Genomic DNA, 13,672 nt, shown 5'->3' on the forward strand with positions numbered 1-13,672 from the left:
GGTTTCACCGTGTTAACTAGGATGGTTTCGATCTCCTGACCTCCTGATCCGCCCGCCTTGGCCTCCCAAAGTGCTGGGATTACAGGCGTGAGGAACAGGGCCCGGCCGACTCACGCTATTTTTTGATAGGTGAATGAATGAGTTCTGTCATTAGGCACCTCCTATAATGTATATAAACACCATGATTTAAATGTGTAGGTTAAAAATAAAAACACTGTATATGCTTCGCTTTGTGAGTTAAATCACTCCCATTCTCCACCAAGTGCTCCGGCCGGGGAATTATGAGGGATGCAGAGCAGCTGAGGCTCCGTTTGGCACCGCCGCTCCGAGGGCGTCCTGCGCCCTCCAAGGCCCCGTCCCAGGGGCTGCGGGGAAGCCGGGCCGGGGACCCCCTCCCACCCTGGGCCGAGCCCCCCGCTCCCTGTGCGGCCTGTGCCAGGCTTCCAGGTCTCTGCTCCCGCGCGCCAGACCCCGTGCAGACGTGGTCTGTGGGGCCCAGGCCCGCTGGCCCCTGCGGCTCCCGAAGCCGAAGAACTTCTTCAAGGAGGTGAGTTCTTCTCAGACCCCCAACCACCGGCTCCCGAGCCGCGGCATCTCCCTGTCCCCTTTTCACCGCCCCCGCCCCACACCCAGCCCCAAACCCCCAACCAACTCTCAATCCCCGACCCAACCTCTGCGATCTAGCCCAGAATCCGCGATCCAGCCCGGTCCACCCTTCAGCAGCGACACTCGCAGCCTCCGACCTCTCAGACCTACTGACCTCTCAGACCCAGTGAGCCTCGCAAAGCCGTTGGCGCGCGCCTGCACCGCGGGGGCCACGCGGCTCCCGGAAGCCGCTCCCAGGCGGCGTCCGCCGACAGGTGGGGCTGCAGCCCGGGGCAGGCGCCGCTGGGCTCGCGGGTTCTCCTGGCGGGCCCGGGCAGCCCCAGGACCCCAGGCGGAAAATCACAGGCGCGCAGCCCGCCCTGCCTGAGGAGGGGGGCCAGTCTGGCCACGCACCCACCCCGCTCATCGTCCGCAGGAAGATCTGGGGCTGGCACGGGCACCCCGCGGCCACCAGACTGGCTTCACGGATGGCCTGGCTTCAGCGCTGAGGCTCTGGCCCTGGGGGCTGCCTGGCTGGTGTCAGGCAGCGGGAGAGGCAAGGATAGTCTGGGGTTGCCCCTTCCCCCACCCGCCCCACCGCTTCCCGTGCCAGGACCGGCAGTTTGCAGCTGCACCTGTGGCACTGGCGCGGGATGGCGGAGTTTCCCTTGAATGATGTCGGGGTCGCCGAGTGCACAGCCTACCTGGTCTGAGGGTCCTCTCCTCCTGGACACCTCTCCGGATCCTGGACCCTGGCGCTGGGCAATCCACATGGATGAGACTGATCTGCTGCTGGTGAAGCCGACCGCCTGACTTTGCTGCCTGGGCGACTGGCCCCAGAATCCGCGCTGCTGGGGATGGGGGCCTGGTCTGCGGTGTCCAGCCACTCGCTGCCCGCGCGCCACATCTAGGCTGGTGGCTGCAGCTGCAGCTCCGCACCTGCGGGGGGCTGGCGGGCCTAGTACCTGATATCATCAGGGTCAAGTGCACCGCCCACCCCCCTGAGGGTCTGCTCTGCCTTGGCCTCCTCCAAGAGCGCAGGGGCCACCGGGGTGGCAATTTAGGAATGCCTAAATTGAAGGAAATATCCTTTCTCTGTCTTTAAGAAATAAGTGGCTTTTGTTGTTGTTGTTGTTTTTTCGAGATACCCAGCTACAGCAGAAAACAAAGGGGATGCCAAGGTGAAGGTCCACAGCCAGTTCCTCTATTGATGACCTCCAGGCATTAATGTTCAATCTAACTGCTTTGGTTGGTACTTTCACCTCAGCACTTACAGATGCCTACAGATCTGTTCAATTGCATCGCATGGATTCTGAATTATTTAATACCCAATTATTTCATAATTTAATACCCAAACTATTTTAACAGTTTACCATCTCTGCAATCCTGAAGTAATTTTTTCTTTGTTTATAAAACAATCGCTATAGTAAAATCAAAATCACAAAACACTTCCACATTTCATTGGGTTAAAAAAGCATTAAAACATTATACATAAAAGATAAAAAATATATTTGTTTCATCATAAAACTATGACTTTGCAAAATTTTTTTACATTTAGCTACATTCTTACGATTCTTTAACTTTTCACCATTATTTTATATATTTTTAAAACAATGCATACCAGTGTTTAAAAAATACACGCAGCATTTCATCTAGGGCTGAATATGTAACACTGGTCAGCTTTTTCAGCATCGTGCAGGTGTGGGCCTCAGGCTGCTTTGTATTTACTTATATCAAATGACATGACCATCTTAAGTGCACAGATACCATCTTCTCGGCTTCTTTCTTCTCCCCCAAAACTATTTAATGTTGCTTTAATGGCAACGTCAATTTAACTAGTTTTGTAATTTCTGTATTTGTCACATAACATGTCAGTTCTTTTTTTTTTTTTTTTTTTTTTTTTTTTTTTTAAAGGAAAGCACACAGTCTTAGTTGCTGGGCCAGTTCTTCTGAATCAATTTGAAATCACCTTTTTTCTCTTTCATAATAACTACTTAATTTAATCAACAGGTCAACTATTATTGGATATTATTTTTTCAGTTAAAATTTTGCTGTCTTTCAAATATTCCAACTCTTACACACACTTAAGGTACATAACTATAGCCTATACATATATAAGCACACGTTAAGCCAGATCTAACATAAATTTAGATATGCCAAGAAAGCCACGTGACCATTATTTACATAAATATGAGCAGTGTTCACATTTATCAAGGCCAATGAATAATATTAAGGTGATTGCTTCAATGAGAAATTAAGTGAAGAATTATTTGTTGAATATTGTCAGATAATACCTTTTTTTACCCTGTTAAACTTATTTAAGCCGGACCCAAATAATTTTTAAATGTTTTATTCTATCATGCCTGTAGACAGCTTCATATATTAACCATTTCTGCTTTCATGGTCCTTTGAGAATGGTATCTTAGCATGTAAGTGCAATAAATAAACAACTTTTATAGGAATAAAGAAAACGGATACAAATTAGTCTGGAAAATCTAGTGTGTAGCTGGGCAGCCATGTGCTCATCTAAACCTCAAGGGATGGTTCTGTTAAAAGGAAGAAAAGAAGAATAGTAGGTAACAGAAGCCTGCTTTGTGCCCCCAGGTTACAGCTGTGGCCACTCAGTCTGCCTTGCACCTCCTTCTTCTCACAGAGGACACACTCATCCCAGCCCCAAGCAAGAAAGACCAAAGTCCCTTGCCGGGCACGGTGGCTCACACCTGTAATCCCAGCACTTCGGGAGGCTGAGGCAGGTGGATCATGAGGTCAGGAGATTGAGACCACCCTGGTTAACGTGGTGAAACTCCGTCTGTACTAAAAATACAACAACAACAACAAAATAGCTGGGCATGGTGGCGGGCGCCTGTAGTCCCAGGTACTCGGGAGGCTGAGGCAGGAGAATGGCGTGAACCCGGGAGGCGGAGTTTGCAGTGAGCTGAGATAGCACCACTGCACTCCAACCTGGGTGACAGAGTGAGACTTCGTCTCAAAAAAAAAAAAAAAAAAAAAAGACCAAAGTCCCTTTCAGTTACTGTATCCAACCCAAAGTGGGACTACAGGCGTGCACCACCATGCCCAGCTAATGTTTTGTATTTTTTAGTAGAGATGGGGTTTTACCATGTTGGCCAGGAGGGTCTCAATCTCCTGACCTTGTGATCTGCCTGCCTTGGCCTCCTAAAGTGCTGGAATTACAGGCGTGAGCCACGGCGGCTGGCCTTGCCTGATCTTTTTAAAGATCACACCATACCTACTCAAAGCACACACCAAATTATACGGAAAAAAACGTACAGAGACAGATCCTCAGCTTCCTGCAGGACAATGCTAACTCAATTTTCTTTGGTCATACTGAGGAGTTCTGATCAGATACCCTGATCAGAGTATCTGGTAGAAGAGCACACAGGCATTCCAGTATCTTCAGCATACACCACTGTACAGGTCTGCATTATAATAAAACATTAAGGAAGAGGTCAGTAAAAGTTTTTCTTGTCTTGAAAATCTAAAACAGGGGGTCCATAAATCCAGCAAAAATAACTACTCGCTAAACTTGTTAAATGCAAAATATAAATCAAATGTGGGTCTCTTGGAGTACTGCTCAGAATGGAGCTCAGGGTACTTCAGTTCTGGGACTAAAACCAATCCCTTACTTGGGAGTGATACTGGAGGGGAAGGAAGAAGCAAGGGAGTTGTTCAGTAATGGAGTAAGGAAAAGAAATAGCCTAGAAAAGTCTACGTTTAAGCAAATAGCAAGTAACAGTAAAAAATATGTTCTATGGATCTCTTGCTACAGCAATGTGAGTGGGAGCATCAGGAGCCCAATCTCAGAGTGGGACACCACGGATTGTTTTATGAAAACGGCAGCTGGGATGTGGAGGAAGAGCCCCCTGCAAGTTGGACAGGAGCCACAAGCTGCACTCTGAACCTGACCACTCTGCACCCAAGCCATCGGCCCGTGGGTCTCCGAGGGGACCTGCCAATTGGACTGCAAATTCCCCAGTTTGCCCCCAGGTATTATAGAAAATTATTTGTGTAAATAATGTAAAGAAAACACACCTATGGCAAAAACATATGCATGTTCTTTCACACAGGGTGAAATCATAACTGGCCTCATCTAAACATTTCCTCAAAGATCAGCCAAATCTAGGTCAATTCTGGTAAACATATTATATTCAACCTTAAAGGTTGCCACCATGAGATGCATGGCTATGGTAGTATGGTGCCCACATCTAAACTAGTGAATCTAATGCAGGTAAGAATTCAGAAATGCCCCCAGATGATTTCAAAGCCAAATTTCAGCTAAGGTCTCCACAAAATGGCTATTTTCAAACATAGCACATTCTGACTGGGTTTGCTGAGGTACTTCCCCTGGTACATTTTTTTTTGTCCTGGGACTGGGGGTTGTGGAAGGAAAGACTGCTTTGCAATATTGCATAATAAATATGGTTCTAAAAGTACAGGTGTTAGAAATATCTTCCCTAATTAACTACACTTCTACGTAAGTGAAAAGGAAATCTGAAAATTTTAGTGGTAAATTACTTCTTCTGAAACTAATCTTAATGTTGGACTTCTTTATTCATTAGTTTCTCTTTGATATTCGTATCATCCCCGTAACTCACTCTTCTCTCACACCAACCTGCACCCCCCAAGGCTGTTGTAAAGAATTATCTTTAAAAAATCTTATAAGCAGCTGGAACATTTTCATTCCAGTTATCAACGAGATCGTTCATGGTTCTTTAACTAGAATAGAAATGTTAGAAAAAGAATAAAATCTGTTGTAGTTTCACATAAAAACACTACTTCCAATTTTATACAGAACTATAAATTAAAAATAAACTAATGGAAAATAGTTATTTGTAAATAATTACTTTGATCATCAACTTTTGATCTCTATTCTCCTCCAAAGCATTCATACTTCAGGGTCTCACGATTTAGGTCCAAGTCTCCTCTGTGTCACTAAATGTCTACCACTTCCGCTTTCCACACCCCATACAGCCCAGATGCCAGAGAAATAAAAGGTTAAAAAAACAAGCATCCTGGCTGGGCGCAGTGGCTCCTGGTTGTAATCCCAGCACTTTGGGAGGCCGAGGTGGGAGGATCTCATTGAGCTCCAGAATTTGAGACCGGCATGGGCAATATGACAAGACCCCGTGTCTCTACTGAAAATACAAAAATTAGCCAGGCGTGGTGATGTGTGCCTGTAATCCCAGCTACTCAGGAGGCTAAGGCAGGAGATTCACTTGAATCTGCAAGGTGGAGGTTGCAGTGAGCTGAGATTGTGACACTGCATTCCAGCTTGGGTGACAGAGCAAGACTGTCTCAAAAAAAGAAAGAAAGAGAAAGAAAGGAAGAAAGGAGGAAAGGAGGAAAGGAAGAAAGGAAGAAAGGAAGAAAAGAAAGAAAAGAAAGAAAAGAAAGAAAGAAAGAAAGAGAAAGAAAGAAAGAAAGAGAAAGAAAGAAAGAAAGAAAGAAGGAAAGAAGGAAGGAGAAGAAAGAAAGAGAAAGAAAGAAAAAACTGTTAATTGTTTTAAAAACAAAATCATTCCCAACGTATGTTCCCTCACATTCCTAAATTTTTGCAAGTGCTATCCCTTCTATCTACGAAAAGTGTTTCCACTTCATTTCCTGCAAACGTTGATGTTACATAACACTCAACTCTGACCTACAAAGAATAAGTCTGGCTTCCTATGACGTTCCAGGAGACAGCGAAAGGCAGCTTGAAAAGCATCCTCCCATCCCGGGTCTGGTATTCCAGTGCACCCACAACTTCCCTCCCTCTTGCAGGTCCCAGCACATACTGAGCTGCTCATGGCTCCATCACTGGGCTCGCATTCTTCTCATTGCTGGAATGGAATGACCTTCCTCTGCTTGCTTCACTTGGCTAGATAGCTTTTAAGGTTCTCTTTTAAATTTTACCACCAGGCCCTAAATTTCATCCACCATACATGAGGATGATCCTAGGTGGACATCAGAACCCAATTGGACATCCTGTCTCCAGGTGGATAATAGGCCCCCCGTGGAAGTCCAGCCCCAGGTTGACACCAAGGCTCCAGGCAAACACCAGGCCCAAGGTGAGCATTAGGCTTCCGGTAAACACCAGGCCCATGTGGATTACTAGGCCTCAGGCAGACGTCAGGCCCCAGGTGTACCCTCGGGCCCCAGGTATCTATGCCCCAGCTGAACATCAGTCAACAGGTGGATGCCCAAGCCCTTGGTAAACACCAGACAACAAATGAACATCAGGCCCCAGAGAGACATTTGGTCCAGGTGGATACCTAGGTGGCCTGGTGAACCTCAGGCTCCTGATAAACACCCAGGCCACAGAAAGATAACAGGCCACACCTAAACACCCAGGCCTCAGGTGGGTATCAGGCCCCAGCCAAATACCAGGCCCCAAGTGGACACTGAACTCAGGTGCCAGGCTGACACCCAGGCCCCAGTTGTACACCAGGTCATAGGGGAACATCAGGCCCTAAGAGGATACCCAATCCCCAAGTAGATCTCAGACTGCAGGTGAACACCCATCCCCAGAAGAACACCAGACCCGATATGGATATCAGAACCCAGGTAGGCACCTGGCCTAGGGAGTACTCCTAGGCCCCAGGTAGACAAGGTCCCAGGTGGGCATCAGGCCCAGGTAAACCCTCAGGCCCCACGTGCACACGTGGCACTGGGTGAATAATCAGTCCCAGTGTGGACACAGGATCCCAGGTGAACATCAGGCTCAAGGCTGACAGCCAGGCAGCAGGTTTATATGAGGACTCAAGTGAAAACTTCACTCCAAATGGACATCAGACCCCAGGCAAAATTCAGACCTAGGTGGATATCTAGGACAGCTAGTCCCCAGGATTTCAGGCCCTAGGGTGACACCCAGGCTCCAGGTGGACACCAGGCTCATGGAAGAAATTAAGATACAAGTTGACACCTAAGAACTCGGTAAACACGAGGGCACATGTAAATTACTAGGCCCAGGTGAACACCCACGCCCCAGCTTGACCCCAGGCCCCAGGTGAACATCAGGTCCCAGGGTGACATCAGGCCTCACATGGATACCTAGATGCCTGGTGAACGTGAACATCAGGCCACAGATGGAAACCAGAGCCACAGAAGGGTATCAGACCCCATGTAAACACCCAGGCCCCAGGTGGGAATCAAGACCCCCGGTAAACACCAGGCTCCTAGTAGACGTTAGGACACAGCACAACGCCTGGCCCCAGGTGAACAACAGGCCTGAGGTAGCTATCAGGACCCAAGCGGACGCTGGACTCAAGGTATGTACATCAGGTGTACCATAGTAACCCACATGGGGCCTGGTGTTTACCGGTGTCCAATGTCCCAGTTGGACACCAAGTCACACCGGGACACAGACTCCAGGTGGACACCCAGTCTCAGGATGGAAATCAGGCTGTAGGCAAACAGAAGGCCCCAGGTGAACATCAGTCCCCAGGCGGGCATCTGGGCCCCAGATGGATACCAGGCCCCAGGTGGACATCAGACCCAAGGTAAATACCCATCCCTAGGGAGACACCAGACCCCAGGCAGGTTATTGGTCCCAGGAAAACACCCAAGCCCCAAGGAGAAATCAGACCCCAGGTGAACTCTGGTCTGCAGGTGCACATCACGCTGGGCATCCATCCTGGATCTTGTGTTCACTGGGGCCTATGTCCACCCCTTGGACCTGCTATTCATTTGTGGCTTGGCGTTCACCTGGGCCCTGAGAGTCAACCTGATGCCTGATATCCACCTAGGACCTACACAGCCACCTGGGGCCTGATGTCAACCTGCAGTGTAGGCATCCATCAGGGGCCTGATGTCCACCTGAGGTCTGGGGTACACCTGGGGCTTGGTGGCCACCTAGAGCCTTGATGTCATCCTGGGGCCTAATGGCCACCTGGAGCCTGGTATCCATCTAAAGCCTGGGTTCTACTTGGGGCATTATTATGTGCCCTTGAAGACTCGGTATCCAACTAGGGCCTGATTTTCACCTGAGACCTAATATCCACAAGAGGCCTGGGTGTCCCCCTGAAGCCTTGGTATCCTCCATGGGCCTGAAGTCCATCTGTGACATTCTGTCTAACTGGGGCCTGGGTGTAAACCTGGTGCCTGATGTATACCTCAAGTCCAGTGTGCACCTGGGACCCGACGGCCACCTGAGGCCATATATCCACCTGGGGCCAGAGTGTCCACTTGGGGCCTAATGTTCACCAGGAGCCTAAATATCCACCTGGGGCCTCATGTCTGCCTGGGGCTCAGGTGTCAATGTGCGGCCTGGGCATCACCTGGGGCCTGATGTTCAACTGGAGCCTGGTGTCCACCTGGAACCTATTTATCAACTGGGAACCTGATGTCCACCTGGTGCCTGATGTCCATTTGGAAACTGGAGTCCAACTGGGAACTGCCATACCCGACAGCGTCAATCTGGTGTTTGATGTCCAATATTCTCCTGGGACTGTCCACTTGAGGCCTGATGTCTGCCTGGAACCTAGGTCTCCACTTCCATCCCGGATATTGACTGAGGCCTGGATGTCCACTTGGGGCCTTATGTCTACCCAAAAAGGGCTGTGGCACCATGTACCCCTCCCTATTCCTGGGGAAAGTTTGTGGAGAGTTGCTGTATGCCCAACCCTCGCAGTTCAGGATCATGTCCTCCTGAAGACACGATCCAGGAAACTGACTTTTTGGCCCAGGTCACTGCTCAAGGCATGAAGATCTGGAGGCGGCACTGGGAACAGATGCAGCTGCAATTGCCCAGGCTCCCCTCCACTAAGTTGTGCCGCAGGCCGCTGGGGGCTTCCAAATCAGGTGCTGGAATTGGGGCCCTGGAGCCTCGCCCCATCCTGCTGCCAGCGCGAAAAGGGCAGTGCCAGAGAATGCTCCCCTCACCGCTGCCCCAGGCCTAGGTCAACCTGCTGAGCCACTCCTCAAGGGCAAAGGCCACGTGGGTCATCAGCCACTGCCACCTGATATAAGAAAGGGGGCTGAAAGAAGGCTGCCTGCTGGCAAAGCAACCACAGAGCCAGCCAGCCAGTGGCACCCAGGACTGGAAGAACTTTCTCCAAGGTAAGCTCTCAGCCTTCTTTGGTTTTGCTGTACTTTCCAAGTTGTGATTTTCTGAAAAGTGAGTAGGACGTTTTCAGGGCAGCCTTAGCAATTTCTAGGCCTAACAGCAATCTAGGAGAATCCCAGTCACTCCTGTCCCCGCTGACACGGAGTGACCCACAGGTGAAAATCCAGAGATGGCTTGATTCCGTCTGACATTTCATTTCACTGTGGTTTCCAATGTTTCTTAGGAAACTGGGCCTAGGTTGGTTGTTTCTTCTTCATACCATCCTTCTCATACTTTCTTTGTGTTCTTTCCTGGTTGCTATTTTCACTTTTCTTATACTGCATACGTAGGTCCCACGTTTCCGTTCTTTCTTCCTTTCCAGTCTGTGTGTCTTCTGTGCAACGCCTATGGTAGGTAACATCAGGCCCCAGCTGAACACTTTGACCCCAAGTGGACATGAAGCTCCAGGTGAATACCCAGCACCTACCGTGGACATCAGGCCCCACGTGGACAGCAGTCCGCAGGTAAATATAAGGCCCCAGTTTGAAACCCAGACCTGCCTGAGCCAAGATGACGCCTTCCCACCATGAGGGCAAGAGGGGCAGTTCCTGGATGACAAGGGGCAGGGATAGAGCAACGCCCTACCCACTCTCCCCAGGACGAGGGTGGGTGCATGGGGACACATCCCCTCCAGGTGAACATAAGGCCCGAGCGGACACAAAGGCCCCAGGAAAACATCAGACCCCAAGTGGACACTGGACTCATGGTGGACATTGGACGTAAGGCACCAGGTTGACACCAGGCCCCAAGTGGACACCAGGTCCCAGAGGGACTCCAGTTCCTGCATGGACATCAGGCTCCAGGAGGACATCAGGCTGCAGTTTGGCTGGGAGGCCCCGGGTGGACACCAGGCCCCAGCTAAACATCAGGCCCCAGGTGAACGCCCATGCCTCAGGTAAATACCAGGCCCCAGGTGGACACAGGGCCTCAGGTAAATACCAGGCCCCAGGTGGACACAAGGCCCCAGGTACATACCAGGCCCCAGGTGGAAACCTGGCCCCAGATGGACATCAGGCATGTTGGTGGAACACCAGGCGCCACTTGAACTCCAGGCTCCAAGTGGATGTCCAGGCCTCAGGTAAGTATCAGGGCCAAGGTGAATAGGAGGCCCCAGGTGGACAGCAGGCCCCAGGTGGATACCTAGGCCCCTGGTGAATACCAGGCCCCTGGTGAAAATTAGGCCCCAGATGGATATCGGACCCCAGATAAATACACAGTCCCTATGTAGACATCAGCTCCAAGTAGACACTAGTCCCCAGATAGACACAAGGCCCCAGTTGCACACGGACTCAAGGTGTCCATCAAGCACCAGGCTCACACCCAGGCCACAGCTGGACACAAAGTCACAGGTGGACAGTCATCCCACAGAGGATACCAAGGACTCAGGTGGACATCCAGGCTCGAGGGGAACATGAGGCCCTATGCAGGCAGCAGGCACAGGAGGGGTATCAGACACCAGGTAAACACTCAGGCTCCAGGAGTACAATAGGCCCGAAGTGGATACCAGGCCCCATGTGAGTATCAGTCCTCATAGGATGGCACGCTCCACATGGACACCAGGCGCCAAGTCAATGCCTAGACCCCTGATGTGTATCAGGCCCCATGGGGACACTCAGACCAGAGCTGGACATGTGGCCCCAAGTGGACACCCAGGACCCAGGTGGATACCTATACCCCAGGTTGACATGAAGACCCAGGACTCCAGGCTTCAAGGGGCCACCAGGCCCCAGGTGACTGTGGAGGCCCCAGGTGGACATCAGGTACCAAGCTGACACCAAGGACACAGGTGGACACAAGGCCCCAGAGGATCAACAAGTCCAAGGTGGACATAGGCCCCAGGGGGACACCAGGTCCCAGGTAAACAACAGTAACCAGGTGGATACTGTTGTTTCCACCCCAGGTAGAAACCAGGCAGAAATCAGGTCCCAGTAACACACCAGGCCTCAGGAGGATACCTCGGAACCTGGTAGACATGAGGCCCTAGCTGGACACGAAGATCCAAGTGGACATTAGGCCCCAAGTGTTCACTGAGGCCCCAGGTAAATGCCCAGGTCCCAGGCCAAAACCAGGCCCCTGAAGGACACCCAGGCCCCAGGTGGACATAGAGTCTCAGGTGGACACTTGACTCTAAGTGGACATCAGGTCCTGGGTGGACACAGGCCCCAGGTGGATACCTTGGCTCCTGGTGAATATTGGACCCCAGGTGCACATCTAGGCCCCATGTGGACATCCGGGCCCAGGAAGTCCTCAGGCACCAAGAAACACTCAGGCCTCAGCTGGATATCTGGTCGCAGGTTGACACCCAGGCCTCAGGTGGACACCAGGTGCTAGGAGAACTTCAGGCCCCTGCTACAATCAAGCCCAGGGTGGACACCCAGGCCTTATACCAGGTCCCAGGTTTTACATTTTATAAAAATAGAAAAGTTAGCCGGGCCTTGTGAGGCATGCCTGAATCCCAGCTACTCAGGAGGCTGAAGCAGTGGAATGTCTTGAACCCAGGAGGGGGAGGTTGCAGTGAGTCAAGATTGTGCCACTGCACTTCAGCCTGGGCGACAGAGGGAGAATCCATCTCAAAAAAGAAAATAATATTCTCTGCATAATTAATTTGTATTTTTGACTGATAAAGCACACCAGAGTTGAACATATTCTTATTAATATGAGTCATGTTTAAGAAAAACTAGAATCCAAAATCTGAACCTCAGCAAATCAATACCAGTCATTACTTAGATAGCATAAAAATAAGAAAGAGTGGCCATAGGTTATGACAATATTTGTGTTTAACTTGTAGAGAATTTACACGTTCATTTAAATTCTAAGGTTAAAATATTTTGTGAATGATTAATTTTCTTCTTGTAAAATCTATTCGGAATATAGTAGTCCTCCTTATCCGTCGGGGATACATTTCAGCATCTTCAGTGGATGCCTGAAACCACAGACAGTACTAAATCCAATATAGATTACCTTTTTTTCTATACACACATGCCCTATGATTAACTTTTACCTTTTTACTCAAAAGGAACACTTCACAGCTTCCCTTTGGCAGTTTTGAACTGCAGCGTCTGTACTTTTGCACTTTGGGGCCATTCTTAAGTAAAACAAGAGTTCTTTGAACACAAACACCGCAATATCTCAATTGTGGATCTGATGACCCAGAGGGCTGCTAAGTGACTAACAAGTGGGTAAGGTAGGCAGGTAGATGTTGTGGGCAAAGAGATGATTCACGTCCTGGGTGGGCCCGAGTAGAGAAGGATGACAGGAGCTCCCATCACACTACTCGGAACAGCACGCAAGTTAAAAGTTGTCAATTGTTTATCTGTGGACTTTTCATTTAATATTTTCAGGACAGAATTACCTGTAGGTAAGTGAAACCACAGAAGCCAAATGCAGCTTACATGGTACTACAGTATTAGAAAGAGATGTTAACACAAATGATCATGCTGTCACAGCCCCTGGTGTGCTGTTACTCACATTTTAAAACAAAATCATCCATTATAAAAGATAGTCTGTTAAAGTGAGGAGTACAGTGCTACTACGTTAGATTGCATGTATGTTGGAAAATATTCTCTGTTAAAACGCAGCCCTCAATTTCCAAGCTGTTTTTTCAGTTTTAAAACTGGCTTTTATTGGCTGGACGTGGTGGCTCACACCTATAATCCCAGCACTTTGGGAGACCAAGGCGGATGGATCACGACGTCAGGAGTTCAAAACCAGCCTGCCCAACATGGTGAAACTCTGTCTCTACTAAAAACACAAAAAAATTAGCCAGACACTAGCCAGGCATGGTGGCTCACGCCTGTAATCCCAGTACTTTGGGAGGCTGAGGCGGGTGGATCACGAGGTCAGGAGTTCGAGACCAGCCTGGCCTATATGGTGAACCCCCGTCTCTACTGAAAATACAAAAATTAGCTGGGCGTAGTGGTGTGTGCCTGTAGTCCCAGCTGCTTAGGAGGCTGAGGCAGGAGAATTGCTTGAACCCAGGAGGCAGAG

At 49.7% G+C, this 13,672-nt stretch overlaps 1 protein-coding gene across 5 annotated transcripts in view; it reads right to left on the minus strand.

Annotated features, from left to right (window-relative positions):
- The window catches only part of LOC119628093 (uncharacterized), a 52,362-nt gene that overhangs the window by 35,525 nt on the left and 3,165 nt on the right, over positions 1-13,672 (minus strand). For 3 of the 5 annotated variants that reach the window (XR_012090768.1, XR_012090767.1, XM_073010511.1), the window contains exon 1: positions 1,290-1,881. The exons of the other annotated variants lie outside the window; for them this stretch is intronic. Coding sequence is in view for 1 of the 3 variants with exons in the window: in XM_073010511.1 (XP_072866612.1) it covers positions 1,290-1,492 (203 nt within the window). In the remaining 2 variants the exon portion in view is untranslated. Of the gene's footprint in view, positions 1-1,289; positions 1,882-13,672 lie in introns of those variants that run through there. 5 annotated transcript variants of the gene reach the window in all.

This window comes from Chlorocebus sabaeus, chromosome 23, assembly GCF_047675955.1.
Source record: "Chlorocebus sabaeus isolate Y175 chromosome 23, mChlSab1.0.hap1, whole genome shotgun sequence".
Classification (NCBI taxonomy): Eukaryota; Metazoa; Chordata; class Mammalia; order Primates; family Cercopithecidae; genus Chlorocebus; species Chlorocebus sabaeus.